Source organism: Lagopus muta, chromosome 5, assembly GCF_023343835.1.
Source record: "Lagopus muta isolate bLagMut1 chromosome 5, bLagMut1 primary, whole genome shotgun sequence".
Lineage (NCBI taxonomy): Eukaryota > Metazoa > Chordata > Aves > Galliformes > Phasianidae > Lagopus > Lagopus muta.
This window is the reverse complement of record NC_064437.1, coordinates 11,152,747-11,179,267: the sequence shown is the minus strand read 5'-3', so window position 1 is coordinate 11,179,267 and position 26,521 is coordinate 11,152,747. Positions and strand designations below refer to the sequence as shown.

Sequence of the window (26,521 nt, the reverse complement as noted above, 5' to 3'; positions counted from 1 at the left end):
CAGTGGAACAAAACAAGCACACAGTTGCTAGACACAAAGGGAGTAACAGTAGTCCTCCTCTACTTTTAGTATTTACGCAATAAAAGAAACTTCACAAACACCAAGTCACTACAAAGTAGCAAAAACATCTTAAGACTTAAAGGTTTTTGGAATTAAAACATTTTGCCTATACCTACCGAGTGCTTCAAAGAAGAAAAGAGGATGCAGATAAGTATAAAGTCATACAATCTCAGCAAAGGCCAAGGAAAACAACCTTTGGACACTACTATTGTTTTCCTCTTACCTCAAAATGTACGTCAGCTAGTTTGTCTCAAGATATTGTTAACACAAAGCATGAGTAATTAATAAGGTAAATTTGTTTTACACAAGCACGATGCTAGTGGCACTTAGCAAGAAGCAGAACCCACTCTTGGCGAAGTACATCACCACCATCTAGGGCACTGATTTTATTTTTGTATGGATCCTAAAAAAAAAAAAAAAAAAAAAAAAAAAAAAAAAAAAAAAGCTAATCCACAACTAATGATAGATTATCCAAAAGACAACTGGTGACATTCTCTCCTCCAGTACCTAAGCAAAACTATGCAAGGTTGAGAGTTTTAGGTGCACAGCTCAGACAGTGTCTTTGCAACCAAGCCAGCTATAGAGCATTTCCTATGTGCTTTGGTTCATTGGCATTGAAGATGTAACCATTTACAGATCTTTATTTATTCACTGTACAATCAATCTTAGAGATGTCTCCTTATGCCTGAGTTTTCAAGCACCCACTAAAAATATTAGAACTATTGCACCTGAGACTCAAAACACTGTTAACCCCATTTCACCAATTATCACAACACATGTTGCCCATTTTCAGCATTGTTTGTAACGTTTGGACTGATGGTCATATTTAAAGTAGGTGGTGAATAATAAAAGAGGACATGCAAATGAAGTCTACTTACATTTCACAAGAAATAAATGGGAGTAAGCATCCACAAAGTTAAAAGATGAAGGTGGAAAAAAATAATAGCAGAGACCCAATCCCAGCTACAAAGCATGTTACTTCCCTAAACAAGAAAATGGGTCATTATTCAAAACCATCCCCAAACCACAGCACTTCCTCAACACACCACAAACAGGCTTTACATAGTCTTCAATTACACAAGGAATACTGGAATAAAACAATGGAATGCTAATAGTCTTATGACATCAGAAAGTCTAAGAATGAACTTCTCTGAACTAACCAAATGGCTTTTGCTGTGTATGACACTTAAACAACCTTCAGGAGATTAAAAATATCACTGTCCTCCCAGGTTAATGAATTTATTTCCATGTATATTTTAGTAGTTAAAGATATAGCAGGTGACTATTTGCCTCTGTCTCCCACATAGCCTTTACTTACAATAATCAAGCGGTTTTTAAAACATAGCTTTTAACATTTCACTATTAAAAGTGTGCTTCTTTCTTGCAAATCCTGGATTAACGCCCTCTCATACTTTGAAGTAATCTCATGTGCTATTTTTTGAAATGTATGCTTTGTTATCTCTCCATTAAAAAAATAAAAAATTCATACCAATTCTACAGTTCTTCTGAATTTTGAGCATGAAAACAATTAGGGAAAAAAAAAGAAGTTTGCTGTACATATGCCTTTAAGTGCACAGGATACTGCAAATCCTGAATTGAACACTACTTTTCCTACCTGAAAATAGTTACAAGAGATAACGTGCTGTAATTGAGGGGCTTTTTTTTTTTTTATACAAGTTAGACTAATGTTACAAGATCCTGGATTACAAAATTTCAATTTCATTAACTTTTGAAGTAACATACACATATTTTAGGATGATACACTTCTTAAGTCAAATAGATTTCAGCATCTGCCAACATAACAAAAGATGAGAGAAAATGAAAAAACAACTTTACACTTTTTACTTAAAAACCACATAAGAAATGCAATACAGTACATATTGGGAACTTTTTCAACAAACAAGATATAGTGTTAACAATACGCAGAAACATTAAGCAGCTAAGTTTGCCCTTTGTGATACTGCTCCAGCAATTGTTTCATTCCTTGTAGATCTACTGCAGTTGTAGGACTACAACTGACAACATACAAAGAGATCCGCAGTTGAAAAATTATTTGAACAGTATCTTCCAGAAGTTCTATTTCATTGAGTAACAAAAATGGAATTTTTTGTGCTCATTAAAAAGCTATTGTAAATTGAATCCCAACTTCCATATTATTTACTTTCCCACAGAAAAGCGTTTATATGAAGTTAATACTGCTATTTCTTAAGCTACCTAACAAAGCAGGTAACTACTGAGTTTCCACAGTCAAAAGGCTAACAGCAAATTCTATATATTTTCTTCTTATGAAGAAAAGCATTCTCTGAAACTGTTGCTAAAGCACTCTATTATATTTTAAACTCAAGTAACAAGAACAAATCTGCAAGGCATTTCTTCCACCAAAATGCAGGGAACCAGCCCTATTACAATATTACAAAACTAGACTATTACAGAGGGCTTTCCTTTTCCCTATGCACCTTTTAACTCCAAAGATAAGTCATGTTTGTATTCAGAAAAGACTCAATGCAAGCACGTAGAAGTTTGTGGGTAACTCCTATCCTACTTCATGTCTGCAGCAGACTTCTCCTTAGATAGGACCTGGGATTTTCTTTAAGTTAAAATCTGCATTATTTTCAAGGTCTGAACTTGATGTCAACTGTATCTGCTCTACGGTACACTTCTACAGTGTTCTTTATACATCTTTCCACCCAAAAACCTACTCCCTATGGATTCAAGCTGTCACATCAGCATCACCCATCTTTGGGCTAAGCCTCAATTACAGAGCATGGTCCTTAATACTGTCTATTGAAAAAGGTTCCTAAGTCAGTGTACACAGAATCTTTTAAGTTGGAAGGAACCTCTGGTGATCACCCAAATCTCCTCAAGCATGGCCAGCTAGACCAGGCTGCCCAGGACTTTGTCCAGTTTGGTTCCGAGCATCTCCACGGATGGATACTCCACAGTCTGTGACCACCTTTGCAGTATTAAAAAAAAAAAAAAGTGTATTAAGTTGTCCCCATGCTTTTTGTCCCAACACTGGGTGATACTGAGAAGAGTCTGGCTCCCTTCTCCTCATTCCCTCCTTCCAAATGCTTGTACACATTTATAAGAACCCTCTGAGCTTTCTGTGTTCCAGACTGAAGAGTTCTCGTTCTCTCAATCTCTCATAGACTTGTTCCATCAAGCCACTGTCTTCCTTCTACTGGGGAGCATACAACAGGACACAGTATGACAGATGCAGCCTCACTAGTGAGGAGTAGGGAAGGATTACCTCCCTCAATCTACTCACAAGGCTTCCCAGTGCAACCCAGGATACCATTAGCCTGTTTTGCTGCAAGGACATTGCTAGTTCATGGTCAGTTTGTTGTCTGCCAGAAACTCAAAGCCCTTTCTCAGCAAAATTGCTTTCCAGACAGCAAGCCCCAAGACTGTACTGATACCTCAGTAATACTTCAGGGAGCAAAATTTTTACTCACTGAACTGTATGTTTTTTCCTCTGTATGGTTTTTTTGGACCACCAAAGCCTCTCTTAAGGCCAGCACAATCAACATGGTGTTATCAGCCACTCCTCACAGTTCTGTGTGACATGCAAACTTGCTGAGTGTGCATTCCATTCCATCATACAGGTCTTTAACAAAGATGTTGAATATTACTGGCCACGGTATCGAGCATTTGCATACACCACTAGTGACTTACCTCCTAGTGAACTTTGTGACACTGATAACAAAACCCCTGTGGCCACTCATTCAGTCATTTTTAATTCATCTCATTGTCTACTTATCTATCTGTACTTTGTCAATTTGCCTACTAAAGTCAAGGTAAAGAACACAGACTTTCCATTATCCACCAAGCTAATCGCCACACTGTAGAATGAAATCAAGTTGGTCAACTATGATTCCCCCTCTGTAAATCTATGCTGACCTTAAATTGCATTACTGTCTTCCACATGTTTGAAAATGCTCTCTGGAAGGATATTCCTTCTCACCTTCCCAGGGACTGCATTAAGGGTGACTTGCTGGTAATTCCTCATTTCTTCTCTCTAGCTTTTCTTGAAGATAGGAGCGATATTTGCTTCTTACCAGTCTACAGAAACCTTTCTCAAATTAAAAGATAATTGAGAGGCCTTGTAAAGGCATTAGCTAGATTCTTCAGCACTTCTGCATGCAACCTGTCAGGTGTCATGGATTTCTGTATATTTAGTTTAATGCACCTCTATGTTGGTTCACCACCACTGAGGTTACCTCTTCCTTGTTTCAGGGGGCTGACTCCTGGTCATGACTGTGTTATTGGTAAAGATTGAGGCAAAGAAGGCACCGAGTATCTCAGACTTCTCTACGTTATTTGTCACCCAATTTCCCTGTCTCATTTGACAGCAGGCCCACACTTGCTGTATATGTACTTGTACAATCCTTTCTTGCTGTTCTGCCTGAAGCATGAGGAACCACTCAACAAACAGCTACTTTCTCCTCAAGATACATGCTCTTTCCTAGACTTCCAATGCAGACCCCTCACATTCTGATGAAATAAAGAAAATACTTTGATTTCAATGGGGGGCAATTTAGGAGTCCAAGCTGATTTTCCCAGACTATGCTTTGTGCAGTGGAAAGCAACATACCAAGTAGCATCCTTACTGTTTTGTAATTTAAAGTGTTCGCATGTGTATATTTCTACCACATCCAATTTCTGTATAAACTGTTTATGTTAGATAGAGTAGGGATATAAGGAATAAAAGTACTTGGTGGCTTGAGTACTTTATCAGAAATATGCATTGGCTTTGTAAAAACTGACTATGCTTTATATTAAGCAAAATACTGAATAAGCTTTTCTGATTAGGAAGATCTAATATAAAATATGAGTGGTTTTCCCTGTAAAGTATACTGCAGAAGTCATCCGTATGACTTGTACTTAACTCTTTTCTTCTCATGCAGCATTACAATATTTCCCCCCACCCAACCCACAAACAAACAAACAAAAAAAAACAAACAGATATTCCACTAGTTGTTACACATTGCACTTTTAAAGCACAGACTTGCCAGTCTTCTGCATTTCCAGTGTCCTGCTTAAACAGTTGACATAGTCCTCATTTTACGAAACTGGAAGATTTCGCCTAAGTACTTCTTTTGATGCTGGAGAAATGTTATCTGGGAAAATTACTTCAAACTCTATAATTAAGTCTCCACGTTGGTCAGGATTTTTGGGAAATGGCAAACCATATCCTATAATTCTTCTTCTCATCCCAGGCTTTACAACTTCATTTACTGTCATGGGTATGGTTCTTCCTTCTATTGTTGGCACATTGATAGAGCTGCCACACAATGCCTAGAGAAAAGATTGTATCATGAAAAAAATGGATTGGTCAGAACATTGTAGCTACACATGAATTTTATTTAGAACAGACTAGCATTGTAAACAGAATACCTCCACTGTGAAGTGCAGAGATCTAGTATTAGTAAGTCTATTTGAATTTTGACAAGATACACTAATCTTATGTAATACCCACTGAAGAGTTAGTTTATATATTTTTCCATAACTTTATCAAGTAGTATGGTAATTGAGCCCAGGGCAAACACATCATTCAAAACTCTCCAATAGCAAATCTCTAAATACTTTACAATTTATACTGGTAATTTAGAATCTACTGTTAATACTTTAGAATAGTTAATAATTTAGAATTCTACTGTTCAATTTTTTGTTCACACTGCACAGGGATTTACTCTAATACTTTTATCAACTTATGTTACAGCAAATAATACAACATTTAAATGCCTTTTAGTAGAGACAATCAAATCTAATAGTTGTCTTAGGAGAGCATTTGTGATGGTCAAAGAAAAACAAACACTATTTTAGAATATCAAAATTAAAACATCAGGAAGATCAGATTTTCTCCTGTTTGTTTTCATTACTAAGGTTTCTGATAAAGATTCTTCCACTTCACCTGGTCCTGTATACTTGGTCTATACTGATAGATGTTCACTATTACATAACAGTGCAATAAATCTACATGGTCTTTCATCCATGAAGAACTGCATTACACACATCATTAAATAGTTCTCTCCCTCCTTCACCCTGTTCTAAGTGTTTCATTTTACTTTAAATGTATTTTTAGATAGGAATCCTCTCAGAAGGGAGCTCATAATATGCACAAAGAGCTCAAAACGTAAGTAAAAACTCGCTCCTTCACCTAATACTGATTGAAAGCAAACACAAAACACTGAGCTATGTTAATTTTTAAATTATGACCGCAGCACAGCTTCAGATTCTGAAGAACTCTCCTTGGTTGCCCAATTCTTTCCTTTTGAAAGCCAGCGTGTTTTGTTCTTGGAACAGAATAAAAAAAGCTATAGCATTTTTGTTGTTATATATAGCTCCTATAACACCTGTTCTCAATAATTAATCCACATGAAATCAATCTCTACCTACTTTGAAATCACACTGAAATAACGTATGACATAAAAAAGGCAGGCTTAGAATTTGCTGGCACTGAAAATAGTTAAGAAATTTCTACTTTGTTCCGTGGAAGCAGCAATTACATCACACAATAAATAAGCATACTATATTGAATGTATCTGTTGATTTAGCCTAATATGTATTTATCTAGAAAGGTAAAGTACAAAGGTTTAAGTCATATCAACTTTTACTCTTCCATCTTCATTCTCTTCCACCTCCTCCATGGTAAACAGCTTGAAATAGTACTCCATTTATATCAAAACAGCTAGTGCTTCCACTATAAATAACTACATTCTGTAGTCACATTTTTATGAGAAATGCTTTCTTTAGAACAGAAGAAAACACTTCATCACTGTCATTTAGTTTGTGCTGTACAGCTGTGGTACCACATTATAATAGGGTTGAACAATGAGTTCCACTAAAAGAAGACTTACCTCCCTTAAGCTGATCTTAACAGGATAGACAATATTTGATCCATCTCTCTTGAAATGAGAGTGAGGTTTATCTTTTATGATAAAAACAATGTCAGCTGGAATTGTGTTCGGTGTTTCATCACCTTCTTTTGGAAAAGTGATTTTGGTGCCTTCTTTCCATCCTCTTTTTATTTCAATAGTGAGAATTTTGTCTTCTGTTCGGACACTTCTACCATCTGGGTTCAGCCTTTTACGTGAAATCCTCATCCTTTTTGTGCAGCCATGATATATCTCTTCTAATGACACCTTAAGCTCATGAATTACAGGGGGATCTTGTTTACGACGTAACTGGCTACCTACTGTATTCCTTTCTCTTGGAAAACCATTCATACTGAAACTAGTGAATGATCCAAATGGATCACCATCCACCTCCATGTCTTCAGTGTCTCTACCACCAGGCATTCTCCTTCCAAAGAAGATCTCAAAAGGATTTGTGCCACCAAAGAAAGCTGCAAACGTAGCGTGTGGATCACCATGGAAGGAATACCGGAAGGTACCACCCTGTCCATCAGGTCCTCCAGCTCCTCCTTTCAGACCTAAAAAAAAAGACAAATATGCAAAATTTTATGCAAGAAACCCTATATTAATATTCCATTTATCAAAGATTGGGAGAATAGATATCAGAATTGACAAGCTGAAAAGGTCTTTGGGGTAGAATGGAAGGACTCCTCCTCAATGAGGAAATATCAGACTACTCAGTATCAACTATTAATTCAAATAATCTTTCTCTCAGTCTCCATTATTCAACTCCAATCTATTCTTGATAAGCTTTACTTCTGTACTCCTGCAATGAATTTTGAGAATAAAGGAACAGGACAACACTCAAGCAGCCATACTGTTTCTTTAACATTCAGAGCAAAATCTCAAATTTATGATAGGAAAGAGAAGAAACTTGGGAATATAATTCTATCCAGCCACAAAAAAACATCCCTCAGAAGTTCTTAAGACCTATTTGTGTACAAAGATCTTCTATAAACTGTCACCAGCTCCGTACAAAAAAAAAAACCAAAAAAAAACCACAACAACCCACATTGTTCTCAAATAACTCTTCTCTACCTCTATCTTCCCTAGGAAGATATCTACATTTAATGCTTTTCTGGTAAGACTTCCCTTATGATTCTCACTGCCTGCTCCTTTGCACTTCTTGACTGGGTTTGCAATAAGTTCTAAATGCCTTTCTCAACTCCTATTAGATTTTTGCTTTGATGCACTGACAGTTTCAGAATACCATCTCAAACATCTAAGAAAAAAAATTAAAAGTTTTTGTAGGACACATAGTTCAAAACTCGTAATGTTCAATTCTTTTTTTTTGTTTGTTTGAAAAAACATTTTGTTTTGGTTCCCCCCTCCCACTGTTTTACTTGGAATTTCTATGCATAAGCCTAATATCAGTTATCAGCAGTAACTAAGAAAGACATCAGAATAAGGACAACTTCCCTCATCTCCACACCATGCCATTAAAAAGTACTTAACAATGTGTAGTGCTATCCACATAGCACAGAACTGTTAATGGTAAACAATCTGATCAGTGGATCTATGAATCCGTGGTAACAAAATGACACTTCCTGGAATAGCTGGTCAGAAGTTTTTATTGAAAGGCACACCAAGGTTCTTCATTGTAAGAAATAATGATGTTTCCTGCTTCCTATATCCCACCTCCTCACCTCTTCCTCAGAACTGCTAATTACACTCTCTGAAGCAATGGAAAAGCTGAGAGAACAACTGAGTCATCACAAGGTATTTTCCAGAGTCACCACTGCTACCTTTAACGTTTTGCCCAAAATAAACAAACGTACATTTTGAATCTCTAGACTCAAGTATATGTGCTAGGACACAAAAGGCCACATGCCTTACTTCTGAGAAAAATAACATAAAAAAACGCATCTTTGGGAGAGCCATTTGAGAAGAATGCTGCACAGGAATTAAAAAAAAAAAATAAAATAAAAAAAAAAAAATCAAGGAATCACAAGGTAAATAGTTTTATAGTCAGATACAGAAAAGAGGTGTGGAAAATAGGAAGAAATGCAAGGAGGCAGAAGACCAAGAGGGAACGAATGCCTCTGGTATCTAAAGCTTTTTCCAAGAATGTTTTAAAAACAGCCCTAAACATTCTGGACACCTGCAGTAGAACAAAACAAAAAACACTGCACCACGTGCAGAAGCTAAAGGCCTTCTACATGAATTTATAACAATTTTTTAACAAATTCATTAAGCCCCACAGGTGACAGAGGGTCAAATTTCATATAAGAACTTGCAACTTCCTGCACAAAATAATGCTAGGTGTCCTTTCTTGCTCTCTCGAGGGGAGGCATGAATGGCAATGAATGAGAAGACATGCATATTAAAGACAGAAATAATGATTTCATCTGGAATTTCTGACAGTATAACTTTAAGAGGAGGGTTGTTAATGTCCTCCTCTGTTGTTCAATCATAAGACTGAGGCAAGTCGTGTTGGTCAAAAATAAATTAAAAAAAAATCCTCTCCAGATAACCATTTTAGGATAAATATGACATTTCTGAGGCCTCATTCTCTTGGCATGTTATCACTGTTTACAATTAAAGCTAAAAAAATGTGCTGGTATTTCATGACATCAGCCAAATTCTTTCCCCCCTAGGCAAGAAGCCAAGGACAACTACAGACTGGACACCTGGGCTTCTGCTCAGGACTGCCATGCTGAGATCAAGCAGAGTGCCCTTTAACAAAATCTTAAAACAGAATTCATCTCTCTGACTGCATCTCAGAAGGTGCTAGAGTAAGGGAAGGCAGCAGTAAGACGAGATCCCAGAAAGCTATTTATGGGTCCTACAGACTTTTGCAGTCCAATGACTTTCTGCCTGTGAAGTAAGTATTTGGGACTTCTAAAACATAGAAACATTAACAGAAGAAATTAAAACTAGACTATTATAAAACCTGTGCAATACATTTTACATTATAAAATTACATTATAAAAATGAGACAAAAATCCAAGTGGTACAGACATATTGCCTAAAACCAACACATGCTTCTATGCATCATCTGTGCTTATTTTGTTTCTTCCAACATAAGTGGCCCCTCAAAAATTACAACAAAGATATACATACCTTCTTCCCCAAACTGATCATAAATGTCTCTCTTTTTGGGATCACTCAGCACTTCATAAGCTTCTGCAATCTCCTTGAATTTTTCCTCTGCATGAGCAGACTTGTTCTTATCCGGATGCCATTTAAGTGCTTGTTTTCTGTAAGCCTTTTTGATATCCTCTTCAGAAGCCCCTTTTTCAATTCCCAGAATAGAATAATAATCCTTCCCCATCCTCAGCGTTACAGGAATTTAGACTTTCCTTGTTATAAAGAAACCAGTATCCAGTATCTCAGCAATGCAGAGAAGCTAGAGAAGGAAAAATAAAGATCAACTTTGGAAATTAAGTAAACAGAACAACAACAACAACAACAAAAAAAAAAAATCAACAAACTCTGACACGCTAGAGAAACGTTAGATAGCTTATCCGTATTTCATTCCTTCCGCTGTTGCTCATTTATAAATAATTACACACACAGGACAGGACACAGCCCTCTTCAGAGTCCTCCCATCTAAACTACGTGTCTCCGACTCTTTCTAGAACGACAAATACTACAGGGCGTCACTTCCCCTGCTGAACAGTCTGCACAGTCCATTTGCTCTCAAGCATGCACACACACAAACTGTTGAACTATTTCCTCCCTCCTCCAGCAACTAGAAAGTTTAAGCATTTAACAGTGCAATGCAGTGCCTTTCACCAGCAGGGATGAACCCAACCATGTCTAAAAGACATAATCACTCCAACAGCAATCCAGTAGCTCATATGAAATAATTACAGCATTTTACTTCGGTTTTTGTAGTGACAACTGTACATAAAACTGCTTTCTGAACATATAATCAACATGGGTTTGTACACTTTCCAGCAAAGACTGCAAAGTTTTTGACACCAAAGCTAACAACAAAGCTTCAGAAAGACTAACTGCATTTCTTTAAAAATAAAATTAATTAACTCTCAGCTGCAGTTGACTGCAGCTGTACATTAAGCAAAGAATCAAACATGAAAGAAACCTTAAAAAAAACCAACAAACACTAGAAGCAGATCAAATGCATGGGTTATTTTTTTCTTCACCCCCCCAACTTCTCATTCTATCGTGGCAATATCAAGCCAATGCAAGTATCGCAACATATCAGTAACAGCCAGTATTAGTGCTGTCATATGAAAGCTAACAGAAAAGTACCCGATTCCTGCACATTTCTTTTACAACATGTAGTTCAAATTGTAATATTTAAGGTTTTCTAATACTCTAGAGAGGGAATGGTATCAAGTTTCAGACTGTTTGATTTCTTTCAGTTATGAAACTATCCTTGTTTATCAGGATCATAATAAACTTGAAGACTGATTAGCGCAGCTTGAAAAAATGCTCCTTCCTGGAAAAAAAAAGAAGGATTAAAATATGCTAATTTTAGTCATATCTGGAACTTAATCATAAGAAAGCATCTCTTAGACTCAAACTATCTTCCCTATAGTGTTGCAAAGAGCGTATAAATCAGATAAAGGACCCTCAAAAGAGAATGTTAATCCTTAGATTAACTGGTTTTGTTCCTTTAAAGAAAACAGTTTCTGAAGTTGTTCTCCAGATTCTGGTCCAACTTCAAAGGAGACAAATAGAGAAGATTTCTTCTAAAACAGAGTATTATAAAAAGAGATATTTCACCCCCTTATGTCATCACCCTATTCCCCACATCTTACCTGTTCTTTCTCACTGCGCTAGATTTGACCAGATTCCCTCAATGTATCTGGGATTTGCTTAGATTTTTTTCTAATCTCCCTGGAATAGCAATAGGGATGAAAGATGACATCTCACCACAGCCATGGATTTTGCATACCTGTAATTAACATTTCAAAACCAACAGAGGTGAAAGGGCATTGAGAAGAAGAATCTGATTTATCACCAAATCTCTCAGGACTGATTTAAGTTTCTGGAACACTGGGAGCCACAAGGTTCCAGAATCAATTCTCTTCACAGCTTAAGGAATAAGTTGTTATTGAGCTCTACACAAAATAAAGCTAGTCTTTTACACTTTTCTCCCTATCTTTCTTTAAGAAACATTCCCTTTGTTAATCTACTCTCCCAGATAACATCTTGTAGATCCATGTCCTAAGTTGAGGATTTTTTCTGCTATCAAATCCCTAAGGCAAGAGGGGATAAGAGGTTGAATTAAAACACTGAAACAGATTTCATTTGAAACATACTACTACTCCCTAAGAAGCAACTTTACTTATGTATGTTTTAGGCAGCAGCTTTAACTTTATTATGCTCAGAAAATAGCTGTGAATATGACAAATCATCATCCAAACTCAGCAGTCACAGTCACTCTGAATAACAACAGCAAACAAACTTCATCACTATTGACAAAAACAGAATTCAGCACAGCCCAAAGTCCTCTAGCAGAACTAACAGTACAAGGAGTCACAATGCTCAGCTGTGCTGCCATTGCAGTGTTTGAGCCAGCACAGCAGGGTCACACCTTACATCACTTGCAGTGCACTGAACAGGACCACATGCTATTTGTGTGACCACGGTGATACATCACAGAATGTACAGAACAGCAGTACCTCAGACTAGCTGCAGGTTTATCTTTCATTAAGTTTTTCAAAACCTCTGGTCAATGGAAGCAGTAGAATGTGTATACACTAGATTTAAAAGCAAAGTATAAAACCTTTTTTCCCCCTTGAGAACATTATATTGATTATATATTTTAATTATCACAAGAATACCTAAGGAGTCTCCATAAGTACGGCTGACCCTCCGCCATTTTGTAAGACATAGTAATTAATTTCCCAGGTTTCATTAAAAGATAGTCAGTAGTCAGGATTTCTCTTTAAATCAAAAGCTTCTTCTACCTAGGCGTCGGAACTGAAGAAGTCACAATGAGAAACTTTGCTAACAATTACAGTGAGTAACTGTTCAGGCATCCTTTCTGTAGGGGGCCTACAGAGAGAAACACGCTCTTCCAGCACCAGTGCCAAGTTATACCCTAATTAGGTAAGTTATTCTCTAAAAATAACAACAATGAAACAATGAAGACTGAGTGAACACAGCAATGACTATTGCTACTTCTACTTCCTGCCTACTTGATGGGACAACTGAAACAAGATTTCACAAAGTATGCTCCTTCTTTCTCTGGGCACTCCCTATCTTTTTTATCATATAATTAGAGACCTTTTGTTTTTTTGCCTATGTTCCCCCTTCAGTGTTGTTAACAATAAAATCCTTTGGGCACTGTCCATAACACGAACTTCTGGCACTGCAGCTCCTTCAAATAAATGCAGGTGAACAGAAAACAGCTATTGAAAAACCTCCTATATACTTGTTTTTCATGCTATAACCTGAGTTTCTTTAATGCCTGAAGGAATATCCTGTGATCACCTAGGGTGGGACAGATGAATTCATTTATGGGATCATTTAGTTCTTTACAAGTTTCTGCCTTTCTACTTCAAAAACTCTCTTTTGCAGTAGTATTTTTGACCATCACCAGGCATTCTGTCAGCAAGTTCCCAGCTCCCCAGAGTCCTTGCATTAGAGTAACACCTTTATTGAGGTTGGTGTTTGGGTTGGAATAGGGTAGGAGGTACCTACCCTGCTTGCGTACCTGCTCGTGCCCACAATTCCATGTGCAGCACACTGGAATGCCAGCTCACCATCTACTTGGACTTTTAACTGAATTTTGCCTAGGGAGCACTACCAGCATGCAACCTGGTAGAACTTATATAGCTCCTTGTATGTGACAAGCTAGCAGTACTGCATTCTGCAACTCTATGATGCCCCCCATAACCAAGCCACTAAGCTAGGTAGCTATAAAATCAGAAAAACTATTACCTAATGCTTTGATTCAGAATGCTCATGAACAAGCACCAAGCAAATTCTGAAACACACATCTCCGGTAACACACTTGTCTATGACACCACCTCATACACACAATCTGTCATTTAGCATTCTTCCTCATTCTACTGTATCAACACTTCTGAATGCTATACCACATAAACAAAAAGCTGATGGCTGATTCTTTACACAGCCAGAAACAATAGCCGTATTCAATCGCTGTCATATCAAATGGCATTTGTGAAAATAGTGCTTAGTCAATTCTGGAAAACCATTTTCTGCCAAACCATGCTCAATGATCACACTACTACAGGAAATATCAATGTTAATTACCAAGTTTAGATTCTGGTAGAATCTCCTCTTTCTTCCAAATGCTTCATTCCATGGTGGGGAAAGGAGCAAAAATAAATATTTCAAATGCCTGTGCAGCATGTGAAAATTCAAATACTAGAGGAGCACCTGAAACACAGCTTATGTGATGAATCCCCACCGTTAGAAAGTTGTAGTCTGTGGCTACTTTACACGCATATACTTTCAGGCAGCACATCATTTGTCAGACAAAAATGAAAGTAAGTTCTGAAACAATGCTCAGCATGAAAAGGCATTCTTTTGTAGCAGAAGTTTTCTAAGCATTCATATATACATAGGTTCTTCAAACATCCTCTACACAAATAGTCCTATTCGCTTTTACTCAAAAGCATAACATACACAGACATACAGATACAGACATACAGGTATTAGTAATGCTTGACCACATGATTCCATTAACACTGAATGAAGTCAGCTTCTGATGCTGCATATATCTCACTGAAGTACTAAAATGTCAAGCAGATCAAGAATTTTATCCACTTTATCTACAAGATATACACAATAAAGATCAGATCTCTTCTTTACAGTATATTGCCACAATTGTTAGGTTTAATTTCCAAATAAAGTCTGTAGATTTTTTTCCAGTTTTCCTAAATTCTACTAGATCTAAAAGGTCTGATTGCTAAAAGCATAGTAGTTCTCAAGGCTTATTAGCTGATAACCAATTATTTAGAAATAGCAGTTCCCAGAAAACATCTCCAATTCTTACAAGTCACATTAGGGAACTCAAATTCCAGATCAGTCATAAATTAGTACCAGTATAAGTTTTGCTTAAGGAAAAGCAGAACTGTGTCATTCTTTGAAATAGCTGAAGTTGAACAAATACGCTCATATCTCCTTTCAATTAACACTTTTAAAAATAAATTAAAAACTAAATTCCTCACATGTTAAAAGCTCAGACAAAACTGCAAGACAGGACTAGATCACAGAACAAGTTAAAGAGCAAATAAAACCACAAAGGCAAATTCCAGACAGATCACAACTATAAATATACATGTACACATAAATGTCAAAGCAGAGGAGCCAAATCTCTACCCAGGAAAAACTTTCACAATTAAGTAGTATCGTATTTGAAAACTCACAAGAATGAATGCAATAAATTAATATCTGTTTAAAAGGCTTTGAAGAAAGCAAATCTATATATAATAGTAAGTTTTTTGTAAGACCATGCATTATCTTCCAAGATAAAAGCATTCTGACAATGACTTTTCTCCTCACCACCTCTAACAGCACATTGCCATTCCCTGAGCTACGTTTATGCTTTGGGACTATGCATAAAACTTTAGACAAGAATGAAAGACATACAACCACATTCACAAAGGCACTGAATAGTGTTTCACCACAGAAGCATTCAGTAGTTGGTCTCATCTACGGAAATAAACTTCAGTCTCTTAGAGAAGAAACAGTAGATCCGTGTAGAGAAACATGACAGTGTAAACAGTTCTTTCTAACTAGTCAAAGGCCGCAGCTTCATTTAGTTATTCACATCACATCTAATAACTGCCCAGAAATTTCTCGGAATGAATCACAGAACATCTTGGGACCTCAAAGATCATCTAGTTCCAACGCTCGGCTGTCACCCATTGGATCAGGCTGCGCAGACCTCATCGAAAGTGGCCTTGAATGCCTCCACGGATGGAGCACCCACAGCTCTCTGAGCAACCTGGCCAGATTTAATGATTTTACTTCTTTTCACTGCAGAAATACATTGCCGCTGTGATTTAAGTAGAAAACTCACTGTAGATAAGGATACCAGGGTTTTACATCAAAGTAATTATACAAGAGAAAGCAACACACAGCACAGAGAATGTAAACTATTCACAGAATTACAAAGTTGCCATAGATAGCAACAGCATACCTCAGTAATGGCACACTCACATTTTTGTGGCATAGATGGTGCCTTCAAAATACTCTGTTCAGAAAGAATTCAAAGCGAAATGCACCAAGCAGCATTAACCATAGTTTAATGGAAAAGCAGGAGGGGAGATGACCTAAGTCTCAAGTAGATTTTACACCAAACATGGTTGCAATGATCACCAAAAGCATGAGCAGGCCGCTAGTCATACACGTACTGATTCTTCACAACATGGCCAACTTGTAGGTCATTAACAAAGAATTGCCTTCTCATGCCTGATACTTGCCTAAGTCACAATCTCTACTACAGTTGAAGACCAAAAATACACTTGGAAGAATTTTCCAAGTTTCACCTCCCACTGCTGTGAAGGAACAGCCAACATCTTAAAGCAGGCTAAGTTCTTAGAACTCAGTTATGATGCATTGTTTTGGCTGGAACTCAACCAGCTAGGCTTACTTCACAATGGCATGATTAACCACTTCAGGCAAATGCACTTGGAAAAAAACAGGAGAATCTCAAGTATGGTTGCAGAAGACAAGAAGTATTTTCATCTACAAATTAAGGATTCCCTAAATTCTTTTCAGATCCTTAGAGACAATAATCATTTCAGCTTCCACTCACAGAAGTTTGTGAACAAGTCTTCTTCTCCAAACAAATTGATAAATCAAGAACTAAAATAGCCAGTGATAAAAAACACTTTACAGATTCCTTCACATTACTAACAACACATTTATCGCACACAGTTGCAGGCTTCAGTGTGTTATGATGTCATTGTCATGCTCTTATAAATATCTACACGGAAAAATGCTCTGTGTTGGTAAGGAAAAATATTTTTAGTCTCCTTACTGTTGTTAAGGAGAAAAAAAGGAGGAAGCTTAAGATACACTTCACTCAAGAAAAATGTTACATTTTGACAAGTTCCACACAATCTACTACAGAGCTTATCAATTAACAGAAAGCAGAAAAATTCAGTAGTCAAGATGTGAAAATGCTTCCACATGAGAAACAACTGAGAAGGCTTGAAGTCTTTGGTCTTTAAAAAAAAAAATAAAAAGATGTAAAGAAATCAGAGGTCTACAGAATGATGGAGAGAGCAAGAGGGTGAATGAACTGAGCCGTTCTTGACCTACTCCAGCCTAAGCCAGAGGCACTAAGTGAAGCCAGTAGAAGACAGTTTCAAAAACAAAATTAAGAAGTCATGTAAGTGGTAGAATTCTCTGCCAAAGGACAGTGTAAAATAAAAAAAATAAATAAATAAATTCAGGGGGATACCAGAGAGAAAAACAAAAACCACCACAACCACAGAAGAGATCCAGCCAAAGTTCATCAACAGAGAAGCCATGCAGGAATTCTCTGCAACAGGAAAGTAGAAAAGAAAAACAATCAGGTGCTTGCTTTATTCTCACTTAGCCTAAAGCAACTGCTTGAGACCACTTCTGAATGCAAATCACCGGAATAAATAGACCATTTAATGGACAAGCAGTTCAGCTTTCTCAGTACCAAGAAACTCATTAGATTCATGAAAATCTCAGTGCAATGTAATTCAGCGACTTCCATGAAGAAATAATAAAGACTTTCCAGATCAAAAGCTTGAGTTGCAAGCATTGGCACTTTGCAATCAATCTCAGTGTCACACAATTGCTGTCAAAACCTATGAGTTCAGCCAGGCACTAAAATTCTGCTCCAACTAATGTATTAGTAAAAGAAATGTGTTTGGGTATTCTATACTATAAGAAAGCATGCTAGAATAACTATAGCATAGTTCTGTATGAGCAGTAACCTCATATCTATGTACACTTATTTATATTTCTTCAAAAGTACATATACTAGCAGCACATTGCTAAAAACCTACTGGAAATTAATAAACCTGAGTATGACCAGCTACCACACTGCTGCTACTTTCTCTCCCACCACCTTTCTATCTGTTCCTAAAAAACAACACATCAATTGCTTACAGGCTTTCAGTCAACTCACAACAACACACACAAAACCTTTAAAAGGTATGCAAGTAGATTTGTACTTTCATTTCTCTATCTGAATATATTTATTATGCAAATGTTGGAAAATAATTAATTTATATTGTTTTCCACCTAAGTGAAATGTTGAGGGGCATTGTTTCCTATAGCATTTGGGAGGAAAAACCAACAACGAGGCATTCAGTTAGACTAAGTAAAAATGTCTCACTATTAACATTTTCAAGAAAAGTAAGGCTTAAGGTAGCAATGTGCATTTTTAGCTATTCTTGCAGCACAGAAGATACAGAAATTGCCCTAAAACCATAGAGACAGATCAGTCAACTCATACACAACTCCTTCTGTAGTCCAGCATTCACCCCAGGGATTAGAGCCAGCTGGCACAAGCCAAAGTAACGCTTGCCTTGGGACAAGCTGAGTCCGGACAAGAGGCCAGCCAACTCAGAGACCCTGGGAACCGTGACTGGCTCTCTGCTAGTTCTTTCACCAAATGAGTCCTGGAGCAGGAGAACTGACCTAATCACAGTGGTATGTACTGATCAACAGGAAAAGAACAATGGAAAAACAGTGGTAACTTCCACAGTACCCCTAGCCGATTTTCCTTCAAGAAATTAGAATGGACAAAAAGATCTGAGAAAAAGGCATTTAAAATAGATTTCAATAACCTACATACAGTTATCACAACTACCTTATCACCCAGGAAACATTAGGATGAGTAGGCTGTCTCAATTAGAGACTCTCCATTTCAATGGCAGTAGACAACAGCTGATATTTTAGTCTTTATCTACAGTACATACACAAGCTGTAACAACGTCCTCGTGTTCATATTAACTACGACAACAGTTCTATCTGTCAAAGAACAACAGTCCTAAGGGGTCTCTTCCATCAAACAATAACTATTAACAAACTGTTGTCTCAACAAGGCAGCAAGTAGCAGAGAATTCAGGACACCTAGAGAATATACAGTCCTTACATGTTTGCTTTCACTAAAAGTCTTCGGGAAGGTGGTACTGGCACACAACTAGGATCTGAGTTTTGCTTTTGAATGGTTATCAGCCTATCTTTGATTTGTTCCATCAGAGACAACAACAACAAAAAATGACCATGGTCAATTTGGAATACTGATTAGTGGAACTAATAGCTTATACATTACAGAAATATTTCCTTAAGTGAAAATGCTCTATAGCTTTAAACTGAAGACTGTCAGGCACATCTGGAGTAGTCTACTACTAGTTCAGTAACGTTCACAACTAAGGAACAGAGAGAAGCTAAGCCTGCAAGTCATTTTTTCCTCTTACAAAAGCATCAGATAGTTGTTTTCCGGCATATCTAAAGAGTTATCAGTAAACAGAACAGCTGGAAGAAAAACACTGAACAAACAACAAGTCATAGTTATGAGTCACATGTGAGAAGGGGAAGGTAAGTAGAAGTTGTGCCTGCATGATCTCGAACCACGCTCTATTTGGGAACTTTTTCCTGCAATAATGATAAAAAAAAAAACAAAAATCACAGAATAATAGAATTGTTAGAGTTGGAAGGGCCTTTAAAGATCATCTAGTCCAACTCCCTGCAATGAATCGGGACACCCACAGCACAATCACTCTGCTCAGAGCCCCATCCAGCCTGATCTTGAATGCTTCCAGGGCCCTCAAACCTTCTACCACCTCTCTGGGCAACCTGTGCCACTGCCTCACTACCCTTATCGTAAAAAAAACCTTTTTCCTTATAACCAACTCAAATCTCCACTCTTCTAGTTTGAAACAATTTCCCCTTGCCCTATCACAACAGATCCTGAAGAGCCTGTCCCCTTCTTTCTTATATCCACCCTTTAGGCACTGAAAGGTTGCTATCCGGTCTCCCCAGAGCCTTCTCTGCTTTGGGCTGAACAGCTTCAACTCTCCCAGTCTGTCCTCACAAGGGAGGTGACTTAAGAGTTTTGTGCCCCCTGAAATAGTGCTATTTATTAATTTTTCCAGACCTCAGTACGAATGCGACTAAGTTTCCTGTGTTACATTTGAATCACAGTTCAACTTAGCTTTCATTTTACATCCTCGGCCCTTGTGTTTAACACAGTCGTAACACTTAATGTCAGAGGGAAAAAAACATTACATGTTAAAAAAAAACATATCATTTTGGTTTTTTTCCTTTTTCTTTAGGAGGGTGGAGGGGTGGTAATATTTCAGTCTCAGTGAAGAGAGGAACTGCAGGACAAATAAATCCACTTGAAAACAAGAGTCTCTACTACACTGTATAGTTTTTGATTGCTGTAAACAACCTTCATCTTGTTTGGCTGCAACACTTCACCAAATAAGGAACTACAAGCATCTTGGCATTTTTTCTTTTTTGCTGTAGACATGAGATCCTGGTGTTCTGACATAAAGAGATGGTCACACTAAATACTTTTTCCAGAGTGTGTTTGTCATGATCCCACCCAGCTGCTCTGATTCATGCAGTTAGTTCCACATACAAGGCTCAAATAGTTCTATAAAGGCAAGAATTTGATAAGGAGACATCAAGAAGAATATGAAGAACATCAAGAAGAATGTTCCACCTGAAAGGAGAATGTATGTCAGCATATTTAAAGTGACTTGATTTAAATCAAAACACTAAGAATATCCTGTTCACCTACAGAAGACAAATACAGACAGCCTGAGTTATATTTATCATAATTCACTATAAGAGAAGTCAAAATAGCTGTTCACTGTCTTTTAAACATTTCTAACACATCCTATAGCTCAAAATCAGGTTTCTTAGTTGTTCTCCACCCACCTCCCAAGCTGAACCTAGAAGTTCTGGGAAAAGGTGGAAGGGACAAGTTTGATAGTCCTACTTTCAGTTCTCTCTTATATGGCTTTACTTCTTCAGATGAACAAATGCATGCTGGCCCAAGAAGAAACGATACAACATAGATAGGTGAACAATTAAGTAAAAAAAAAAGGTCTGTATGGAGTGGGTTCTAGAGAGATGCAAATCCCAACATCTGGTCTACTAACAGACTATAGAAATTAACAGAAGTTATCGAACTAAACCAACAATGGAAGATTGAACTTTCTAGGACGTGATACTCTAGAAAGTAGCATATTTCCTGAATATATAGTGCACCTGAATCTTTCATATATTTTACTATCTTTGTAGGTGCCTGAATGCACTTTAAGAGCTCTGTTGATAGAGGAAAACATACAACACTTCTGTCCCCTACAGCTACTACTGCATTAATTTTATCTTCCCTTTAGAAGTCCATCCCCAGTTTCTATCTCTGCCTTTCCTAATCCCCCTACTCATATGCAATTTCCATACCTAGCTTTACCAATCAATCCTTTATATGCAAGGCCTTTCTCACTTCACCCCTTCTGGAAGGAGTTTTGCAGATGTTAACAAGTAAATGCTCTGGGCTCTCAAAACTTTTCTTCCCATGACATCCACAGAAAAACATGCAGGCCTGCAGACAAGTAGGACACTGATGACCACGCTACCAAGCTGACTAACATTATCCAGCAGCCTCTCTGCACTGCATAGTGCAGAAATCACTATAGGGTGATCACTGTCTCATTGCATGCTTCAGCTGTATTTAAGGAAGAACTGCACGTTCTCTCATTTATCCTTCCATATTCATGACACATCAAACACACTGGTGGCCAAATGCCATTTGGCTGCCTCCTGCTTGGTTTCAGTAGCAGCAGAAAATTAATGGCCTTGCTAAACTGTCTTCAACCCCAACCCCAGAACTGGAATTGGCTGGTGGCCCTCAATCCCGTATCTTGAAGCAAAGAACCTTTTCTCCCTTTTAAGTATTTTTTTTAATTAAAATTCCTTTCATCTGCCTCATCCCACTTATAACTTTAATCAAAGACACACGAAGTAAGATTCAAAGTAAGATATGCTCTACAGCATCTACAATATCTACACAGCTTTTACTCAAATGCTTCATGTAATAAAACATTTTTTGCTAAATTTGTGCTGAAAAGCAGCACAACCAAATATAAGACAAAAAAAATTGAAGACATTAAAGCTTTTCTGAAGCCTACACTACTTTAGGTAGATACACAGACACCAGATGTGGACTTGGGAAGCAAGTTCACTCTTCCACCCAGAAGCCAAGAAGAAAGCTGTTATCACCAAGTGAAGACAAATGGGTTCTGCTTTCACCAAGCTGCAGCACAGCAGGTTGCCCTTCCCCTTCCATATTTCCCGTTTTGTTTTGTTTTTTTTTCCCATCCCATCAAATTCCTCAGAAACAACCCATGCCTCTGCACTTGTCAGGAATGAAGCATTATAGGAATATTTGCTGAATAGGAAGACATGCTGATCATCTGTTAGATCATCCTGGGTAAGTGAAATTTGCACAGCAATCTTTTTATTTCCATCCTAAAAACCGTTCCTCTTCATCTCTCTTAAAAGAGAACCTAATCATGAGTACTGAAAAGATTTTGTAGTTAATGCTTTAATTTTATCCACCACCACATTCTTTTTTAGGTGCAACTTGTGACTCTGAAATTCATAATTGCTACTTCACTGCACACATGGTAAGTATGAAAGCTCATGACAACATGAACTGTTGTTTTGCTGCAACTCCTCTCAGAAGCCACATAGGAATCTCTTTACTGTTAGCATTGCAGATCCTGGACATCTTTTCCCAGAGCAGGAACATCAGATGACAGTTAGGACTTGAGTCAGTTCAATTGAATCTCCTAAAGAACTGAAATCAGTAGAAACCAAACACAAACTTCACCAGATGACCAATGATTTGAAAAAAAGCAAAGTGAGTAAAACTAGCACAATGATTTAGAGACTATCATAATTTTTGCATATTTAGGCAAAGTTATACAAATTTGTTCCTGAGGAGCTACAGGACCAAATGTATAAGAAATTTAATTATTTAGTTTATGACTCACTGAGAGGAGTCCTATGTGCACTGCTTCTTTCGGGACTACCATATCCTTAGATCTGGTCACCATGGACCAACGAAGTTGAAGCACGTTGTTTAAAAAGAAAAAACTTAGAACAGAAATTGATGGAAGCATGCACTCAAGCACCCTACCATATGCAAAGGATTTCATACTATAATTCTACAAAATCTGAGCTATGTGATTTAGAACTTCCTCAAGTAGATTTTTGTAGAAATAAGGACTCTTTCACACAGAGAATATCTGATTTGAGTTTCAGAACTCTCCAGTACTCAAGTTTGACTATCTATAGTACTGTTAAGTTTTCTGACTTGTCAGACTATTATTAGTTATTCATTATATTCTAGTCTGATAACTACATTAAGAAAAAGAGACACCTTTGGTCTGAATAGCATGAGATGTCATTAAGCAGCTTAGGGACCACACCTTCTTCCAATCTCCAGAAGAAATATTGATGGGCATTTTTAAAGCTCCACATTACCTGTTACCTGTTATGTTATCTACTAACATTTCAAAAGTGGTAGATTTCTCTACCCCACAACCTTTCTTAGCAGCAGAACAAGTTACTGTAGAATAAAAGCTTATTTTAACATGGCAAAACAGAAGTTCTCTTGCTCTAGAAGCACCATGCAAATATTTGTTTACCCATCTAATTCATTTCATAGAAGGCTGTATAATCAATGAATATTAAGATGTTATAATTAATAAATAAATAAACAGAGTTAGGCAAAGCAGGTTATGATAACAAAAAGAGAATAGATAGAAAGCTTACCCGCATCCCAGGCTCGCATATGCAATTCCAGCAGAGTGGATCTCCAGAAGAGATCCTCCCCCACCGCTAGTCAGCTCTTAAATGAGGAGAGGTGCAGCCAGGCTCCACCCCGTCCGGCAGCACAGGTGAACTGCCTTCACCTGTGCTCCATGGCTGACTCATTGCTCATCAATCAGAGGTTCAGGCCATGATACAGCATTCCCATACAAAGGCACATTTTGAGAAAGCACAGTAATTCTGCAAGTGAGAAAACCATCCGAGCTGTACATTACAATATTGTACATTACAATATCAAGTCAGGATGGAACTGAAAGAATGTTGCAGTTGGCACTGTTCAGGATTAGCCTCCCCACCCCCAAATAAGGACAAAAAATTAATCCCAGAGTGATAATTATTTCAACATAAGTGATATTTAACAAGGGAAAACAGAGGAAAGCGTGCTTCAGATGTATGGATTTCAAGGAGATCAGAACTAAGTGTCATCAGGGGAAACAGAAGCAAGTTTAGCTATCGATAAAGGTCATCAGATCAGCTTAAGAATAATGAAAATAAGAGTCTAATACTTGTGCAGAATAACACTTAAGATGCAATTCCTCTCTAATCGGCTACATTTAATCTTCTGGCTGGCTGGAAGGCCAAGACTAAGAAATATACTGCCTTCAAGAACGTGAAAGATTGAAGACTCACGTATACATTAAGTGTCTCTCTTCATTTTCACACGCACCAACTCAAACATTACCAAAAAAAAAGGTAAAAAATTCCGAAATTAGCACTCACTTATCTTTAGCTGATCACAAACAGAACTAGAAGAGCACAGTACTACACAAGCATTTCCATTAGCCCAAGGCATTATATGCACTTTGTAGTCATTAGTCTTGCATGCTACTGGCTTGTCCCACAGCTTAACAAAGAGTCATTATCCCATTTTATAATAAAAAGACATTAAGGACACAGACATTTCACATCTTCAAAAAAGTGACAAAGACATGAAAGACATAGCCTGTAGTAACTTCAACACAACACAGTCAACAAGTATTAATTAACTTATTTATTTGTACAGCTGACTGGTACACCTAGCCAACTTTACAATAACAAAAGAAATTAAAAGAACAAATAGTTCAAGATCCAACTACTGTTTCAAAAGAACAAAGAATTAAAAGTATGAAAACAAAGCTTACGTTTTTTCCAAGCTATTTTACTTCTTCTCCTCCCCCAGGTAACAAAATTAAATTAACAGAAAGCATGTGCTAAATCTCGCGAACAGATCTCTTCCAGTAGAAAGTTTCACCTCACTCTATATAGTGCCATTTACCTAGAAGCATACAGAATTTTCAACTTCGTGGAAATTAAATGTATTAGTCTTAAAACTCTTTTAAATTCCAAAGAGCTATATAGAGGAAAAAAAAACTAGAATGTGTTTTCAGTTTCCTTTGGTGGAGTTATTTGGATAGGAGACACAGGACAATTTGCCAGCACCACACCTCAAGGTGTTTCTGCAGACTTTCCTATTGCCGATTCTCATCATACTGCAAAGATCCTAATTATAAACATCCACAGCTGAAGGGACCAATGAGAAACCTAGAACTTCTTAAGGCAGCATGGAACTAGAAGGCAAGGAACAAGAAACGACAGCAGGGCATAGTTTCTGATGCAACTCGTGCAGAGTTGCAGAGCTCAGTGTATTCCCCCCCACAGCCCAAAGCCAGGCCAAGCCCAAATCAATCATTCCTCAAATAAAGAGCGTATCCACATAAATACAAGCACTGAAGGCTGAAAGAATCCAACCATCCTTCAGCTTTAAAAGTACAGTTTATTTTTTTAAGCACTGAGTTAACAGTCTGTGAAGAAGGTAGCTTGATTGATATAGAGTAGAGCAAAGCAACCCCTTAGAAGCTGTTGTACTGCTTAGCTTCCCTTTAGCTCCTAAGCTACAATAGGCAAACAGACATTCTATGACCTTATCTAGAGGCAAATCCTTTCCAGCACCGTCATCCATACTCAGCGTGTCAGTTCATTCCCAACTCGGTCACAAGACCCAAACAGGGCCCAGACAAAGCCCCGCTAACTCCCATTTTCCCTCATTAAAGCTTACGCTTGCTCAGACACGAAAAACAAGTCCCCCCGCCCTCAGTCAGCAACAGCGAGTCGTGCAAGAACCGCTCAGAAACAACTGCGGTGCCGCAGGAAGAGAACCGAGCGGCGGAAGAGAAAAGCCCGCCCCGCGGTGCCGTTACTTGGCAGAGCCCCGCAGCCGTTCCGCCGAGTGACGCACCGCGCTGAACGGCTCAACAGCCCCGTACCGCAGCCCAGCCGGTACCCTTCTTGCCGCCACCGGGCCCCGAGGCCCCTCCCCCAAAATAAGCTTTTATTATTCTACGCAGCCGTCCCGCCGCGAGCACGCCGAACGACCGCACACCGATCCGGCGAGCAGCTCGGGGTTGAGAAAAGTGCCGCTGCCACCCGCACCGCCCGCCACTCCGACAGCTAGGAAACCCGTCGGGAAGGAACCGAGGCGCCAGGGCGCTGAAAGTCTCCCCAGGCGCTGCCTAACGCTGGCGGACTGCCAAGCCGCAGAGCTGCCCGTCGCCCTCCAACCCCCGCCCGCCACCTCCCTCACGCACTCACCACTGACACCGCCTCAACCGCTCCCCGGCCCTGCCCTGCTCCCAGCAACCTCTGCGCGCCGCTCTTACTGGCGAGCTCGCGACAAAATCACGCGAGAGTCACCCACGGCGTAGCTGTTACCACGTGACGCTTCTAGCCCTATCCCCGTACGCCTGCTAAACCTCGCGTCGCTCTGGAAACAC

General features: G+C 38.3%; 2 protein-coding genes across 9 annotated transcripts in view; both read right to left on the bottom strand.

Annotated features, from left to right (window-relative positions):
• Positions 1–26,393, bottom strand: part of GIPC2 (GIPC PDZ domain containing family member 2) — a 51,925-nt gene extending 25,532 nt beyond the window's left edge. Inside the window, exon 1 of the mRNA XM_048945214.1 lies at positions 26,340–26,393. The gene's annotated coding sequence lies outside the window, so the exon portion shown is untranslated. The remainder of the gene's footprint in view (positions 1–26,339) is intronic.
• DNAJB4 (DnaJ heat shock protein family (Hsp40) member B4) lies at positions 1,880–26,437 on the bottom strand. Of its 8 annotated transcripts, none has more exons than XM_048945203.1 (4): positions 26,340–26,437; positions 10,041–10,326; positions 6,921–7,495; positions 1,880–5,358 (listed from the first exon to the last, which is right to left on the bottom strand). In XM_048945203.1, exons 2-4 carry the CDS (start codon positions 10,249–10,251, stop codon positions 5,125–5,127), a joined length of 1,020 nt encoding a protein of 339 aa, XP_048801160.1. In that variant the 5' UTR covers positions 10,252–10,326; positions 26,340–26,437; the 3' UTR covers positions 1,880–5,124. The 8 variants fall into 8 exon arrangements, with proteins under 8 accessions (XP_048801160.1, XP_048801166.1, XP_048801163.1 ...); XM_048945209.1 differs by lacking the exon at positions 26,340–26,437 and adding an exon at positions 25,987–26,076; XM_048945206.1 differs by lacking the exon at positions 26,340–26,437 and adding an exon at positions 24,893–25,781.
• Between the last annotated feature and the right edge of the window lie 84 nt (positions 26,438–26,521).